A 16,635-nucleotide genomic window follows, 5' to 3' on the forward strand; every position below is an offset into this window, starting at 1 on the left:
ATGCCACCAGACTATTCAATACTGAGCCAGATTTTAAATGTTAAAAAAAAAGCCGTAAAAATTTCAAAACAGATTTATTTATATATTCAAGTACTTATCAAAAGCCAACTATGTGCCAGGCAATGTTCTGAGTACTGGGGTTACAGCAGTACACAACCAAAAAGCTGGCTCCGCGGAATTCACATCCTTATGGAGGCACTCAGGCCTCAGAAAAGAGGGTTAGGGAGGGGCAGTGAGGAAGACTCTTCAGAAAGGGGAGTCTAAGAGCCCTCGTTAATAAGGCGCAGATGAGCCAAAATGTTAGGGACTTGAGGCTGGGAGCCACGTAGATATTTGAAGGAAGAGTGCATGAGACAGAGGGAATAGGAAATGCAGGCTCTGAGAGGAGAGTGTGATTGGCTTGCTCACGGAAGAGCAAGAAGATGGCCAGTACGTACAAAGTAAAGTGACCGAGTGTTGGGGGGAACGTGCTTCTCCGGCTCAGGAATTTAGACATGGTCACATAACCTGCTTTGGCCAATGGAATGTTAGATATGACATAAGCAGAGCCTCGTAATGTGCCTAAGTGGTTGGGCTTGCTTTCTTGTGCTTATGTGCCATAAGAAGTACATGGTCCAGTGGTCTTCTGACCCAAGGGGGATGAGAGACATGTGGAACAGACTTGACCCCAACCCACAACTTGGAGTCCAGCCTAGTTGAGCTCCGGCACAACTCCAATCAACCAACAAGACGGCCTGAATGAAAAATATGTAACTTGAGAATTTTCCGATTATTTTGTTACAAAGCAATAGCTGATTGATATACTCTGTTTTAAGGCATCGAACTAGCAACATACCAATATTTATGGGTTATCTAATCATATGCTGATATGTGGCTATAACATTATAGGCGGCCCAAAAATGTTGACTCTAACAATACTGGTGACCACAAGCCTCCTCCCACACACAAAAAAAAAACCTCAAGAAAATATTTATTGAGTCCCAGGTGTGTACACTGGGAACTTGGCCAGCCCTCATCCCTACTTCACTGATCCATTGCCTGCTCAAATAGCACTGCTAATGGTTCAGGGATTTCTAACTTAGGTAATGGCAATTCTTTAGCATTAACACTGCAATTTGATTCTATTCTGAGGTGATCCCCACAGATATGCATAAAAATCCTTTTTGGATTATTGGCCCTAGTTTTCATGGTTTGTCTGAAGTTGGTCCAAAGAAATGACTGAAACATTAAAAAAAATGAATGTTTCAAAATAAGGGAAGACATAGTCAAAGTTAAAATAGCACTCTGATATAGCATAATATGATAGACACTGCTGAAGTGAAGAAAAAGGAGATGACTCAGTTTAATCTGAGATCAAAGAAGTGAAATGGTTTGCTATAGGCAAGATATTCTTTAATTCTTCTGAAATTCACCATGGTTTCAGGCTTTCTAGACGGGATGATATCTAACTCACTTCCCTTTCCTCAATTCAAATGATGATAAGGGTTTAACTTGCTTAAAAAGTGACTTTAGCCAGAATTGATGTAAGCTGAGACACAAGAATCCTTACACCTATGATTTTTGTTGACACCCAAGCAAACTATTTTCTCTGTATACAAAAGGAAGCTGTGTATTAGAACACTATTTTGTCTTAAAAAGGGGGGCTGTGTATGAGCAAATATGCCCACCCCTATTTTTCTTTGGATTGCTTATCTAAATCATATATTTTGTTTTCAACCAATTTCCAACTTGATGTGTGACTACTTTGTCATTCCCGCCTTTCTCTAGTTTTCCTTAAGAAAAAAAAGATCTATCCAGTACCTGATATTTACCTTCAGTGACTTTGTGAAATTATGACTGGGGGTAGATGGTTTCAATTTTACATAAAAATGCTGTCTTTAAGTTCTTTGCTATATTAACGGTATACAATGATGATGTTGATTACTAGTTGGTTAGTGTTGAATAGTGATGAAAGATATTGAAATTAGTAGCTATTATTCGTTTGTAAAATTTTTATTGAGATATAATTGACATGGAACGTATTAACTTTAGGTGTACAACATAATTATTTGAAATAAGTATATACTGCGAATTGATTACCACAGTAAGTTAACATTCATCACCATAGTTACAAATCTTATAAAAGTTCTCATCACAAGAATAAAAGATTTAATAATCTCTTAGCAACTTTTTTTTAGTTGAAGTTTAGCTGATTTACAATGTTGTGTTAGTTTCAGGTGTACAGCAAAGTGATTCAGAGATATATATATATATATATATATATATGTATATGTATTCTTTTTCACATTCTTTTCCATTATAGGTAATTACAAAATATTGCATATACTTTCCTATGCTATACAGTAGGGCCTTGTTGTTTATCTATTTTTATATCTGTTAATCCCATACTCCTAATTTACCCCGCCCCCTTCTCCTTTGGTAACCATAAATTTGTTTTCTATGTCTGTGATTCTACTTCTGTTTTGTAAATAAGTTCATCTGTATCATAGTTTTAGATTCCACATATCAGGGATATCATATGATATTTGCCTTTCTCTGTCTGACTTACTCCACTTAGTACGATAATCTCTAGGTCCATCCATGCTGCCATGCAACTTTTAAACATACAGTACAGTATTGTTAACTGTAGTCTCCATGCTGTACGTTATATCCCATGCAGGACTTATTTATCTTATAACTGGCATTTTGTACTTTTTGACCACCTTTGCTCATTTTGCCCAGCCCCTACCTCTGGCAACCACCAGTCTGTTCTCTGCACCATTTTTCATTCGCACTAAAACTGTGCACAAGGGTTCCCCCTTTTCTTCACGTTCTCACCAACACTTGTTATGTCTTGTCTCTGTTAATAGCCATTCAAACAGATGTGAGGTGATATCTCATTGTGGTTTTGATTTGCATTTCCCTGATGATTAGTGTGATGTCCAGCACCTTTTCATGTACCTGTTGGCCAGTGGTATATCTTTGGTAAAATGTCTAATGGATCTTCTCATTTTTTAATCAGATTGGTTTTTTCTCTTGAGTTGTATGAGTTCTTTATACATTCTGAATATTATCTCCATGTAAGATATATGATTTGCAAATATTTTCTCCCATTCTGTCTTTTTATTTCTCGATGGTTTTGTTCGCTGTACAGAAGCTTTTTATTTGATGTAGTCAGATTATTTTTGCTTTTGTTGCCTTTGCTTTTGGTGTGAACTCAAAAAGTCATCACCAAGACTGATATCAGGGAGCTTACCCCCTATGTTTTCTTCCAGGAGTTTTCATGGTTTCAGGTCTTACATTCAAGTCTTTAATCCATTTTGAATTGTTTTTCATGTATGGTGTAAGATAGTGGTCCCATTTCATTCTTTTGTATGTGGCTGTGCAGTTTTCCCAACACCATTTACTGAAGAGACTATTCTTTTCGTATTGTATGTTTTTAGCTTGTTTGTTGTAAATTAATTGACCATATGTGTGAAGGTTTATTTATAGGCCCTCTGTTCTGTTCTGTTGATCTATGTGTCTGTTTTTATGCCAATGCCATACCATTCTGACTACTGTGGCTTTGTAATACAGTATGAAATCAGGGAGCACGAGTCCTCCTGCTTTGCTCTTCTTTCTCAAGATTGCTTTGGCTCTTCGGGGTCTTTTTTTTTTGTGGTTCCATACAAATTTTAGGATTTTTTGTTCTATTTGTGTGAAAAATGCCATTGGAATTTTGACTGGGATTGCACTGAATCTGTAGATTGCTTGGGGGTAGTATGGACATTTTAACAATATTAATTCTTCCAGTCAATGAGCATGAAATATCTTTCCATTTGTTTGCATCGTCTTCAATTTCTTTCATCACTGTCTTATAGTTTTTAGGGTACAGGTCTTTCACCGCCTTAAATTTATTCCTAGGTATTTTATTCTTTTTGATGCAATCGTAAGTGGAATTATTTTCTTAATTTCTCTTTGTCGTAGTTTGTTATTAGTGTGTAAAAATGCAACAGATTTTTGTATATTGAGTTTTTATCCTGCAACTTCACTAAATTCATTGAGTTCTAACAGTTTTTTGGTAGAGTCTTCCAGGTTTTCTATGTACGTTATCATGTCATTTGCAAATAGAGATAAATTTACTACTTTCTTTCTGATTTGTGGGCCTTTTATTCTTTTTCTCACCCAGTTATGCTGGCTAGGACTTTCAGCACTATACTGAACAAAAGCGGCAAGAGTAGGCACCCTGGTCTTCTGATCTTAGCAGAAAAGCTGTCAGCTTTTCACCACTGAATATGATGTTAGCTGTGGGCTTGTCATACATGGCCTTCATCATGTTGACATATGTTCCCTCCTCTATGCCCACTCTGTTGAGAGTTTTTATCATGAATGGATGTTGAATTTTGCCAAATGCTTTTTCTTCATCTATTGGGATGATCATATGATTTTCTTTCATCCTATTAATGTGGTATATTTATTCAGTTGTATATGTTGAACCACCCATGCAACCCAGGGATAAATCCCACTTGGTCATGGTGTATGATCCTTTTAATGTACTGTCGAATTTGGTTTGCTAATATTTTGTTGAGAATTTTTGCATCTGTATTCATTAGATGTTGGTCTATAGTTTTGTTGTAGTGTCCTCATCTGGCTTTGGTATCAAAGTGTAATGCTGGCCTTGTAAAATAATTTTGGGGGTGTGATTGCCTCTTCAATTCTTTTGTAAATGTTTGAGAAGGATTCGTGTTCTTTTTTAAATGTTTGGTAGAATTTGCCAGAGAAACCATCTGATTCTGGGCTTTTTTGGGGCGGCGGGGGGGACTTTTGCTTATAGATTCAATCTCCTTTCTCATTGTTGGTCTGTTCAGAGTTTGTTTCTTCATGATTCAGTCTTGGCAGGTTCTATGTTTCTAGGAATTTATCCATTTCTTCCAGATTATCCAATTTGTTGGCATATAATTGTTTTCAGTAGTCTTACGATCCTTTGTATTTCTATGGTGTAAGTTGTACTCATCTCTTCATACATTTCTGATTTTGAGTCCTCTCTCTTTTTCCCTTGGCGAGTTTGTCTAAAGGTCTATTTTGTTTATCTTTTCAAAAAGAAAAAAAAAGCGCTTCGTTTCATTGATCTTTTCCATTATCTTTTTCATCTCTATTTCATTTATGTCTGCGCTGATCTTTCTTTCCTTCCATTAACTTTGGACTTTGTTCTTCTTTTTCTAGTTCCTTGAGGTGTAAAGTTAGGTTGGTTGTTTGAGACCTTTTTGTTTCTTGATGCAGGCATTTATCTGTATGAACTTCCCTCTCAGAACTGCTTTGCTGCATCCTGTAACTTTTGTTATGTTGTATTTCCATTTTCATTTGTCTCAAGGTAGTTTTTGGTTTCTCCTGTGATTTCTTCATCAATCCATTTGTAGTGTGTACAGTAACACATTGGTATGTTATTAAATATTCCCGTATTTGTCAATTTTCCAGTTTTCTTCTTGAAATTGATTTTTGGTTTCATAACACTGTGGTCAGAAAAGATGCTCGATATGATTTCAATCTTCTTAAATTTACTGAGACTTGTTTTGTGGCCCAATATATGATCTATCCTAGAGAATATTCCATCCTAGAGAATGTTCCATGTACACTTAAGAATGTACTCTGCTGTGTTTGGATGGAGTGTTCTGTATGTATGTTAAGTTCATCTGACATAATATATGGTCCCATGCTTCCTTATTGATTTTCTGTCTGGATAACCTATCCATTGATGTACGTGAGATATGGTTAAATCCCCTAGTATTATTGTATTGCTATCTATTTTTCCCTTTAGGTCTCTTAATATTTGCTTTATATGTTTAGGTGCCCCTATGTTGGGTGAATAAATACTTACAAATGTTATAGCCTCTTATTGGAATGACCTCTTTATCATTGTTGTCATGCCCTTCTTTGGGTCTTATTTTAGTCGTTGTTTCAAAGTCTATTTTGTTTGATATAAGTGTAGCTACCCCAGGTTTCTTTACATCTTTACATCTGAAGTGACTTTTTTATAGGCCACATAGGGCTAGGTCTTGTTTCTGTTGTTGTTTTGTTTGTTTTTGTTGGAAAGGATTTTCATTAAATTTTAATTTCAAAGTTACAGAAAAATTCCAATAGTAAAATAGACTCCTAATATACCCTTTACCTTGATTCACCAAGTGTTAATGTTGCCATATTTGCTTTGTTTCTCTTTCTAAATACATAGGTTTATTATCGTTGTTGTTATCATTGCTGACCCATTTCAATATTAGGTTCAGGTCCGTGACCCTTTTTTTCTAAGTACTTCATCATTATGTCCTTGAACCCTATCTTATGGAACCACATTGCACTATATTATCATCTAATTTGTAGCCTATATTTAAATTTCACCAATTGCCTTAATAATTCGTAATGTCTTTTATAACTATTACCATATATGTGCATATGTATATATTCCACCCCCACCCCGGAACCTAGGGTCATATGTTGCATTTGTCTTGTGTCTTTCCTTTCCTTTTGTTTTAAGTATAGTTGATTTACAATGTTGTGTTAATTTCTGCTGTACAGCAAAGTGATTCAGTTATACATATATATTTAATATTCTTTTCCATTATGGTTTATCATAGGATATTGAATATAGTTCTCTGTGCTATACAGTAGGACCTTGTTGTTTATCTATTCCATGTATAATAGCTTACATCTGCTAACCCCAACCTCCCACTCCATTCCTCCACCAACCTCCTCCCCCTTGGCAACCACAAGTCTGTTCCCTGTGTCCCCGTGAGTCTGTTTGTGTTTCTCAGATAGGTTCCTTTGTGTTGTACTTTAGAGTCCACATTTAAGTGATATCATATGGTATTTGTCTTTCTCTTTCTGACTTCACTTAGTGTGATAATCCATGTTGCTGCAAATGGCACTATTTCGTTCTCTTTTTTATGGCTGAGTAGTATTCCATTGTATATATGTACCATATCTTCTTTATCCATTCCTCTGTTGATGGGCATTTAGGTTGTTTCCATGTCTTGGCTATTGTGAATAGTGCTGCTATGAACACAGGGGTGCATGTACCTTTTTAGATGAGTTTTGCACGGATATATGCCCAGGAGTGGGACTGCTGGATCATGTTCTATTTTTAGTTTTCTGAGGAACCTCTGTACTGTTCTCCATAGTGGCTGCACCACTTTACATTCCCACCAACACTGTAAGCGGGTTCCCTTTTCTCCATGTCTTCTCCAGCATTTGTTATTTGTCGAGTTTTTAATGATGGCCAATTCTGACTGGTGTGTGAGGCAGTATCTCATTGTAGTTTTGATTTGCATTCTCTAATAATTAGCGATGTTGAGCATCTTTTCATGTGCCTCTTGGCCGTTTGTACTTCTTTGGAGAAATGTCTATTTAGGTCTTTTGTCCATTTTTTTTTTTTTACTGGGGTATAGCTGGTCTATAATGTTGTGTTAGTTTCTACTGTACAGCAAAGTGAGTCAGTTATACATGTACGTATATCCACTCTTTTTTTAGATTCTTTTCCCATACAGGCCATTACAGAGTACTGAGTTGAGTTCCCTGTGCTATATACAGTAGGTCCTTATTAGCTAGCTATTTTACATATAGTAGTGTGTATGTGACAATTCCAATCTTCTGCCCATTTTTCAGTTGGGTTGTTTTTTTGTTGTTGAGTTGTATGAGCTGTTTGTATATTTTGGAAATTAAGCCCTTGTTGCATTATTTGCAAATATTTTCTCCCATTCTGTAGGTTGTCTTTTCATTTTGTTTATGGTTTCCTTTGCTGTGCAAAAGCTTGTAAGTTTGATTAGGTCCCATTTGTCTATTTGTTTTTATTTCTATTGCCATGGGAGACTGTAGGTCTTGTTTTTTAAATCCATTCAGCTGCTCCATATATTGTGATTGGAAAATTTAGTCCACTTAAAGTAATTCTTGATAGGTGTGTACTTACTGCCAGTTAAAAAACTGTTTGCTGGCTGTTCTGTAGTTCCTCTGTGCCTTTCTTCCTCTTGCTCTCTTCCTTTGTGATTTGATGATTGTAGTGTAATGCTTAGATTCCTTTCTGTTGTTTGTGTATAGGTTTTTGCTTTGTGGTTACCATGAGGCTCAGATAAAACATATTTATAACCATCTATTTTAAGTTGATAATACCTAACTTCGAACACATTCTAAAGCTCTACATTTTTACTCTCCTCCCTCTGTTTCATGTTTTTGATGCCACGGTTTACATATTTTTATCTGTGTGTCTATTAACAAATTACTTTGGTTCTAGTTATTTTTATTACTTTTGCTTTTCAACCTTCATACTGAATGTATAAGCAGTCAGCCCATCACTATCACAAGATTTGATTATTTTGAGTTTAATTATATAATTACCTTTACTTGTGAGGCTTATGCTTTCATGTCTTCCTGTCACTAATTAGCTAGCACCCTTTTGTTTGAGTTTAAAGAAGAAGTCCCTTTTACATTTCTTGTAAGGCTGGTGTAGTGGTGTTTCATCCCTTCAGCTTTTGCTTGTCTGGAAAACTCTCTCTCTCTCCAATTCTGAATGACAACTTTTCTGGATAGAGTCTTCTGGTTGGCAGGGTTTTTTCCCCTTTAAATACTTTGAATATATCATGAAACTCCCTTCTGGCCCGCGAAGTTTCTGCTGAAAAATCTGCTGATGGATTTATGGGGATTCCCTTGTGTGTAACAAGTTGTTTTCCTCTTGCTGCTTTTAAGATTCTCTCATTGTCTTTCACTTGTGACAGTTTAATTATAATGTGTCTTGGTGTGGGAACTGTCCAGGCTTCCTGGATCTAGAAGTATGTTTCCTCCCTCAGGTTAAGAAAGTTTTTCTGCTTTCTCTCTCTCTTTTCCTTCTAGGACCCTATATTAGGAATATCTGTCTGCTTGATGGTGTCCACTAAGTTCCTTAAGCTATCTTCTCTAGCCATCATTCTTTTAAAAATTTTTATTGAAATATTGTTGATTTTTACAATGTTGTGTTTCAGATGTATAGCAAAGTGATTCAGATATATATATATGTGTGTTTGTGTGTGTGTGTATATATATATATATATATATAAAATTTTTTTACATCTCTTCCATGATAGGTTATTACAAGATATTGAGTAGCGTTCCCTGTGCTATACAGTAAGTCCTTGCTGGTTATCTATGTTATGTATAGTAGCGTGCATCTGCTAATCCCAAACTAATACCCCCCCCCCCCCCTTTTCCCCTTTGGCAACCATAAGTTTGTCTTCTTTCATTTTTCTTTTTCATCCTATGATGGATGAATTCCACTGCCCTGTTTTTGGGTTTGCTCATCCTTTCTTCCAATTCATCTAGTCTGCTGTTGAACCCTTCTATTGTATTTATTGGTTCAGTTATTGTATCCTTAGCTTTGTGATTTCTATTTGGTACTTTTCTTATAATTCTCTCTCTCTTCCTTGGAATGCTCACTTTAATGCATTGTTTTCCTGACCTTGATGAGCATCTTTAGGGCTGTTATTTTGAATTCTCTATTTGCAAAATACTTATGTCAATTTCTTTACCGTCTTTTTTGAGGTTTCACCTTGTTCTCTTCTTTGGAATGTATTTGTTTTTTCATTTGCCTTGACCTTTGTGTTGGTTTCTATGCATTGGCTATAACGGTAACCTCTGCCATCTTGAAGGCGTGATCTCATGTAGGAGGTGAGCCTTGTTTTTCAACCCTGCCCTACCTCTTGGTCTCTCAAACTTTTTTGATTGTCCAAAGAGGCTTCTTTGTTTTTAGTGGCGCTGAGTAGTTAGTTAGTTGAGGGTTTGCCCAGACCTGTCAGTGTTCCAATGGGGAGGATTTCAGTCAGCACTTAGATGCAAGATGATTGGAAGGCTGACCCCCCCGCCCCGGCAATAGCTTTTAAAGGATGTAAATAGACCTCTTTCAGGGAAAAAGTGGGAGATGTAAACGTTTCTGTATGCCCCCTCTGCACTGAGCTCTGGGGAGATGCTAGCTATTTAAAAACTGTTCTTTTGGTATGCTACCATTCCATTGAACCTGTGACGTAAACCGTGCTGGCCACCAGATGTGTGCACAAGCTCCTTGATGGGAGATACCAATGACCTGGAGTGAGGCAGCAGAGTGGGAAGATGGCACTGGCTGGCCTGGCCTGCACGATCTCTAGAGAGTACTTAAGTCAGCCCCTGTATATGTGTGTTAAATGAGTAAGAAGCCTACCTCTTCAGGCTGAGGCTTGTAAGTTATAAACAAACAAAGAGGACTGTTTCATGGAAAGACTGGATGCATTCCGGACTGCTGCCTCTAAGCTGTGCACTTGGCAGCAGGGGTTGGGGGGTGGGGGAGGCGGGGTTAGCCTTGTTGAGTCCATGTGAGCCCTTTAAGTACTGTCTCTTAGTTCCATAGCCTTGTGGATCTCTCTCACGGATGCAAGGCCCACTGACTGCAAAGTTAGTTAGTTAGGTGTTTGTGGAGCCCAAAACTTTACTCCTCAGGGAGAAGCTACTAGTTGAGAGTTCTTTCCTGGTTGTGTGTCATCATGCCAGGGATGGGGTTTACAGCAAGACTGTCTCAGGATCTCCTACCTGTTTCTTTTAAATTAATTTTTATTGGCATCTAGTTGACTTACGATGTTGTGTTAGGTGTACAGCAAAGTGAATCAGTTATAGCTATACATGTATCCGTTCTTTTTTAAGCTCTTTTCCCAGATAGGGCATTTTAGAGTATTGAGTAGAGTTCCCTGTGCTATACAGTAGGTCCTTATTAGTTATCTATATTTTATATATAGTAGTGTGTATGTCTTCTGATTATTTTCTCCCCTGGTAACCATAAGTTTGTTTTCTACATCTCCTACCCGTTTTGATGGGGGGCTTTTTTTTTCTGTTTGTTTGTCCAACATATAGGAGTCACTCAGCTAGTTCTTGAATTTCTTTGAGAGGGATCTGTGCGTGGGGGGGGGGGGAATTCAGGATCTTCCTATGTTGTCATCTTGATTCAGAACCTCAGGCTAAATTGCTCAAATGGGGAAGAAAGTGAGCAAGACTTAGGCCTTGCCTTTAAGGAAGTTAAGCTCTAGGGAGAAGAAACAAAGTGTAATAACGAAGACAGAATAAATTAATTACAGGATATAATAATGCATGATCAAGTTCCCCAAAAAGACGAGTGAAAACGATGGTACATTTCAGGTTAAGAAGACATCGCGCACAGGGTCGGAGATGGCTGACAGCGTGGATTAGTGAAACGGCATGGTATGTGTGCACGAGCACTGCGGGCTGCAAATGGAGGTGGGGGATCATGTTTGAAGACAGTGAAAAACTGGGCGCTAGAGGAAGGTGAGTCTACCTTTGAATTTGAACACCATGCTAAGGAGTATGGACTTGAGGCAAACAGGACCCATAAAAAAGGGAGAAGAATAATTAATATACAATCTGAATGTCAGGGAGGAACGAGAGCCTAAAGACAGAGAAACCAGTTAGGGGAGTATTCATATTGTCTGTTCCACCATGAGGGCTACAAGTCTTTCTCTTGTTTGTTTATGCAAAGCAAAACAGACTGACCTTGACTGGAGAGGTGTTGGTGGGGCTTGGCTCAAGAAGGAAGGTAAGTAAAGGGGTGGTTTTAGAGGTTTAGAGGTAATGAATATGTTTAGTACCTTGGCTGTGAGGATGGTATCACGGGGTATACATATGTCCAAACTTATCATAATGTAGGTAAAGGGGGAAAAAAGTGTGGAAAATGACTGCCTTTGTACAGTTTAGAAATTCTGGAGGTTGATCGCAAATTTTAGATTGTTGTGGGGCTTCTTTGGTTTTATCCAGAAAATACTCACTCACTCAGGAGAGAGGTCTAGGCTGACAATCTTGAGAAAAACCTTGAAGCGATGCACTGAGGGGACACCACCTCACCTATGCGGTCAGGTGGCATACATACTTAGCCTGAATCCAATCATGAGTAAACAAGCAGGCAATGCAAAGTGAGAAACATTTTACAAAACAACTGGCCTGACCTCTTCTGAAATGTCAGTGTCATGAAAAAATCTGAAGAGGCTAGGGAAGTGTTCTAGACTCCTTAGGAGAGTGAGAAAAAAAAAAAAAAGAGAGAAGGCAACTAGATGCAAAGCATGACCTTTCACTGGCTCCTGAGTGAAAAACCCAAAAAGCTAGAAAGAATATTATTGGCAGAATGGGGGATATTGCAATTTAAATTAGATAATAGGACTGTATTGCTGTTTACTTCCTGAGTGTGATTAGGTTGAAGTGTTACTAAGTATGCAACGTAGTCATTAAAACTATACAGGCACATAAAATATACATGAATATCTATGCAGGATATATAAAGATGTTTGTAAATAGATGTTACTGTCAATAAATAAAGCGAATGCGGCAAAATGTTGAGTTAACTGCAGTTCTGCCCTAAGTTTGAAATTGTTCTAAATAAGAAGCTAAGGAACCTTTAAACATTGTTTAAGCGAACAAATATAAAAGAATGATAGATTGGGTAGAAGAAGTTAAGGGAGTCAGAGATAAGCTGTTGGGAAGATAGACTTTGTTCACTTCTAACAGAATGTGAGCTTCATTAGGACATCGGCCCATTTTAAAAGACGTACAGAACGCACATATCGTACCCAGAGACTTACCAGTGGTATTTCATGGTTTGAGGAAACACTCCATCCAACTCATTAGATCACCCAGTATGACTTCACCCATATTTCTCTTTAAAAAGTCTTGGGGTTATATATTAAAAGAATGCAACTCTCTACCAGAAAATGGTTCAGCAAATCCCAGCCCTATCACATCCCAGCGCTTCAAAGCACGAGGATACACACTGCATTTATTTCAACACCTGTGTGCATCCTGCAAGAAGGTGGTCTTTTTTTTTCTTCTTTATGGTGAAGAAAAAAAAGTCACCTTTGAATTCACTCTTTTCATCCAGAAAACAAACTTATTAACAACAGAGCCTATCCGTTTTACAGTGGCAAGTCATCTCTTAGCCTAACTCGGCCACTGGAGAAAGCAAGCACTTCTGTTCTTGCATTCAGTTCTGCCACGATCCTCTCAGCTCCACGGCCTGACGTGGACTTTAATTTGGGTGCTTTCATAGGCACGCTGCCTCTTTGCCAGTGTTGACAGGCCTAAATAATGTAATGTTTCTAAGCACCGAGGGCTCTGAATCTCACCACTCAAGTATGTGACTTCGTCTCACAGGCTTTGCTTACTTCAAAAAAAGGCAAAATCCTGCAGTAGGCGTTAACAACAGAGGTACTAGAGCTCAGTTATTTTTGGAATTCACAGACTTTACAAAGGCATATAATATTCTGTCATATATATGCTGCGCTATCACTTACAGTCCCAACAGGCCATTAGCTCGACTCAGATCTCATGTGGAGAAAGAGAATCTGATGCCCTAAATCACTGACGTGTGGTAAAGCTGGGAAAACAACTCCAAACAAACATTTCCTCTTCCTTCAGAAAAGAAATGCAAGCTGGCTTTTCTACAAGCTTTGATTTTCTCTAATCTCAGTGCCCTCATGCACCCTCGTCAACTTCTTGCGGAATCTTTCTCCTTTCCCAGCAACCCTGGCCCCTCCATGATCTCCATGTATAATCAGCTGCCGCTCACTGGGAGGCTACCTCTTAGATCTATAGGCGTCACTGCAAAGTGTTTTACTTTGGGGAATTTTCCTGACCATGGTCCCCATCCTCCACCATAAAATGCACTCATACCTTACCTTTCCTTTTTGTCCCATCAAGTCGGATTAGGCACCTCACCTCTCTATATTCTACTCTCACGGAAGATCCTAAGTATAAAATGAATTCTTCGACACACCATGGGACCAGGCGACAGAGCTTTCAGTGTGACTCAAGGAGTCCCAGGTCTCTTCCTTTCTGTGAGGTAAGAGGGTCAAGTAAACCCAGTTTAGGACCCAGGAAAAAGCAAGCATAGAGCATGCTGTGCTGGGCCTCAGGAGAGGAGAAGAGTCACGAGAGGAGGGGCACAGAGCAAGTATTTGTGGCCTTCATAAAACCCCCCCTATTGTCTAGCCTAGCACAACAAGAAAAACCAGTAAGCAGATGGCCGGCAACCACCTGTCGTGGTCCTTTTAACAATGGCTTCATTACCCCTGCAAAATGCTTTACTTGTTCTGACCTTTTATTTGCCTCATGAACTCCAGTTTTCTTGGAACCCGTCCTAGGCAGAGAAGACTACTGAAGACCACCACCAGACCTGGCTGACCATTTGGTCTACACACATCTCCGCCCTCAGTGTTACTTGATAATTTCCATTAGGGTCTAAAGACCCTTTCTCTCCTCAAGCCACACTCATTTCCAAGATTACCTGACCTTTTATTTCCGTGAAAAGACAGACCTCTCCAACTTGCCTTCTCTGAGCCACTTCTGGGGAAGCATTTTCAGCTACTGCGCTTCCGGTGATCCACTGAGCTGTAATTTATTTTCATTTCGACTGAGCCCTTTTCAGCATTTTGACCTCTGGCACTCATCTTCTTCCCGAAACCTAGGCCTGCCTGTGTGGCTGAGCCACACTGACTCCATTCTGTCAGCTCCATCCTGGGCACACAGGCCTGCCTCCTCCCTCCCCTTTCCGTGTGACGGACTGTGCCCAAGCCAGACAAGTTCCCTGTCAGCTTTTTATCCTTACCTTCATCTGATACAAAAACTGGAAGAATGCCCGTTGCTGGCGCAGATGGTTAATGGTCCTGAGACCACCCCACCCGCCCCCGCCCAGAGGGGAGGAGAAAGCCCCAGTTTCCAGCCGTGCATACATGCTTTGGCCCCTTTAAGTCCCCCTGTACCCCTTTCGGTGGCAGGGGATCACCGTCCACCTGCTGCCGCGCACAATAAACTTCCTAATTGTACTTTAAGGAGTTGCCTGCTTCGTTTTTTGGTCTTGGAGCCTATTATTCAGTAATCCCTCTTCGGTGACCTTTCCAACAAACACTACTCCCCACTCCTTCACTACCCCATCACCCAAAGGGAGGTCTTCCCCCGAGGCGCTGTATCCAAGCACCTTTCTTATGTATTTCTCATCTCACGCCTTGCAGCTATCAATTCTGTGGAGTTCACTCTCAGATCTCTCCGGACTGTCCTTTTACCCCCTCCTAAAACAAACACAGTGTTTCCACATTCAAAAGGATCATTATCTTCTTCCAACCAAATCCTCTCCCCTCATTGCCTTTCCTTACATTTTCCAGTCAGTCCCCTGGCCTTGGGTACTCTATTTTCAAATAAGTCCCATAACTTGGCCTTTGTGATTGCCTCCTAACGAGTCTTTCAACCTGTAAAAGTTTTATTTTTACTTTGGGGCAGATAAAACTGCCGGAGTACATCTTTTTAGCTATTTCTCACCTGCTAAATGATTTTCAGCGGCTCCCTGACACCGACCACACACCTCTGCCCAATATTCATGTCACTATAATGTGACCCCAACCTTCCTCTGCAGCCTTCCTTCCTCCCCGACCCCACCTCCTGCTTGGACCCTATCTAACTGGACCAGTGGCTCCTTCCTGCCCTTGGCCCAAGGCCCTCATCTCTGCATCTTCAGTTATGCTATACCTTCTTCAACATATGCTCAGTTCCTACTCCATCCTTCAAAACCCTTCACAAATATCAATTCGTCGAAAAGCCTTCTCTGATCTCCGAAATGAATGAAACTTTAGTACCACGTTGCCTTGTTCTAACTGAATAGCCAGTCCTTTGCGGGCTAGGACTATGTCTGTCTTTCATCTTCGTACCCCAAAGGCATTTATGACAATCCCTTGTCCGGAACCGATATTAGATAATTTAGCAGATGATTTAAACCTCTGAGCAAACAGTTCACCATTTCCAGACCTTAGGAGAGAACAAAATCCAGGAGTAGCTGAGACAGACACTTACCCATGGATTCCGAAGTTTGACTGCCCACCACCCGGAGCAGCATCGGCTGGCTGCTGTCTGACCTCTGAAGAGACGTAGAAGGAGAGGACGCCGTTGTACCATTCACCTTGGCCTCTGCCTGGGGCTGAGGCATTCAAAAGAAAAGAGAATTATTTTTCATAATAAAACACGCAAACAAATATATACCTATTACAGACACTCAAAACTCAGAAATTACGACTTTTCCTACTTAGAAACCTCCCAAAGATGGTTACATTTGGGAAATTTCACTGTTGATAAGATCCATGGATACTGTCTGTGTACCTGAATTGTATGTACCCCCTTCTAAGTTTGAAATACATTACAGCTATGGTGGAATACGATATAGAAAATGATTAGCCTAAATAACTGAAAGATTTAGAAGGTCATGTGAGAATGGTGAGACCACAAAAATGTAGTGGAGAATTCTTATTTTTGTGAAGTATTAAAGAACAAGATGGAGAGAACATATCTCAAATTTTTAAATTCCCAGAAAGCCAGGACTGTGTGCAGGTGGGGCCTTCCACAATGCAATATCCTGCTATATTTTCAATGGAGACTTAAAAAAATTATGTTTTAGGGATTATCAAAAGAAAAAACCCAAAGGTATACCAGAAAATAAGACTAATTGGAAAAAAAAAAAAAAAAAAAAAAAAAGAGTTCCGGGCTTCCCTGGTGGCACAGTGGTTGAGAGTCTGCCTGCCGATGCAGGGGACACGGGTTCGTGCCCTGATCCGGGAAGAACCCACATGCCGCGGAGCGGCTGGGCCTGTGAGCCAT

The 16,635-nt window shown here is 39.4% G+C and overlaps 1 protein-coding gene across 8 annotated transcripts in view; it reads right to left on the reverse strand.

The window, feature by feature from the left end:
* Positions 1–16,635, reverse strand: part of DMD (dystrophin) — a 2,234,319-nt gene that overhangs the window by 19,433 nt on the left and 2,198,251 nt on the right. For all 8 annotated transcript variants that reach the window (XM_027096086.1, XM_027096084.1, XM_027096085.1 and 5 more), the window contains one exon: positions 15,838–15,961. In XM_027096086.1, coding sequence (XP_026951887.1) covers positions 15,838–15,961 — 124 coding nt within the window. The remainder of the gene's footprint in view (positions 1–15,837; positions 15,962–16,635) is intronic.

The sequence above is a fragment of the Aethalodelphis obliquidens genome, unplaced genomic scaffold (assembly GCF_003676395.1).
Source record: "Aethalodelphis obliquidens isolate GAN/ISIS:26980383/991018 unplaced genomic scaffold, ASM367639v1 scaffold98, whole genome shotgun sequence".
In the NCBI taxonomy this organism is placed as follows: Eukaryota; Metazoa; Chordata; class Mammalia; order Artiodactyla; family Delphinidae; genus Aethalodelphis; species Aethalodelphis obliquidens.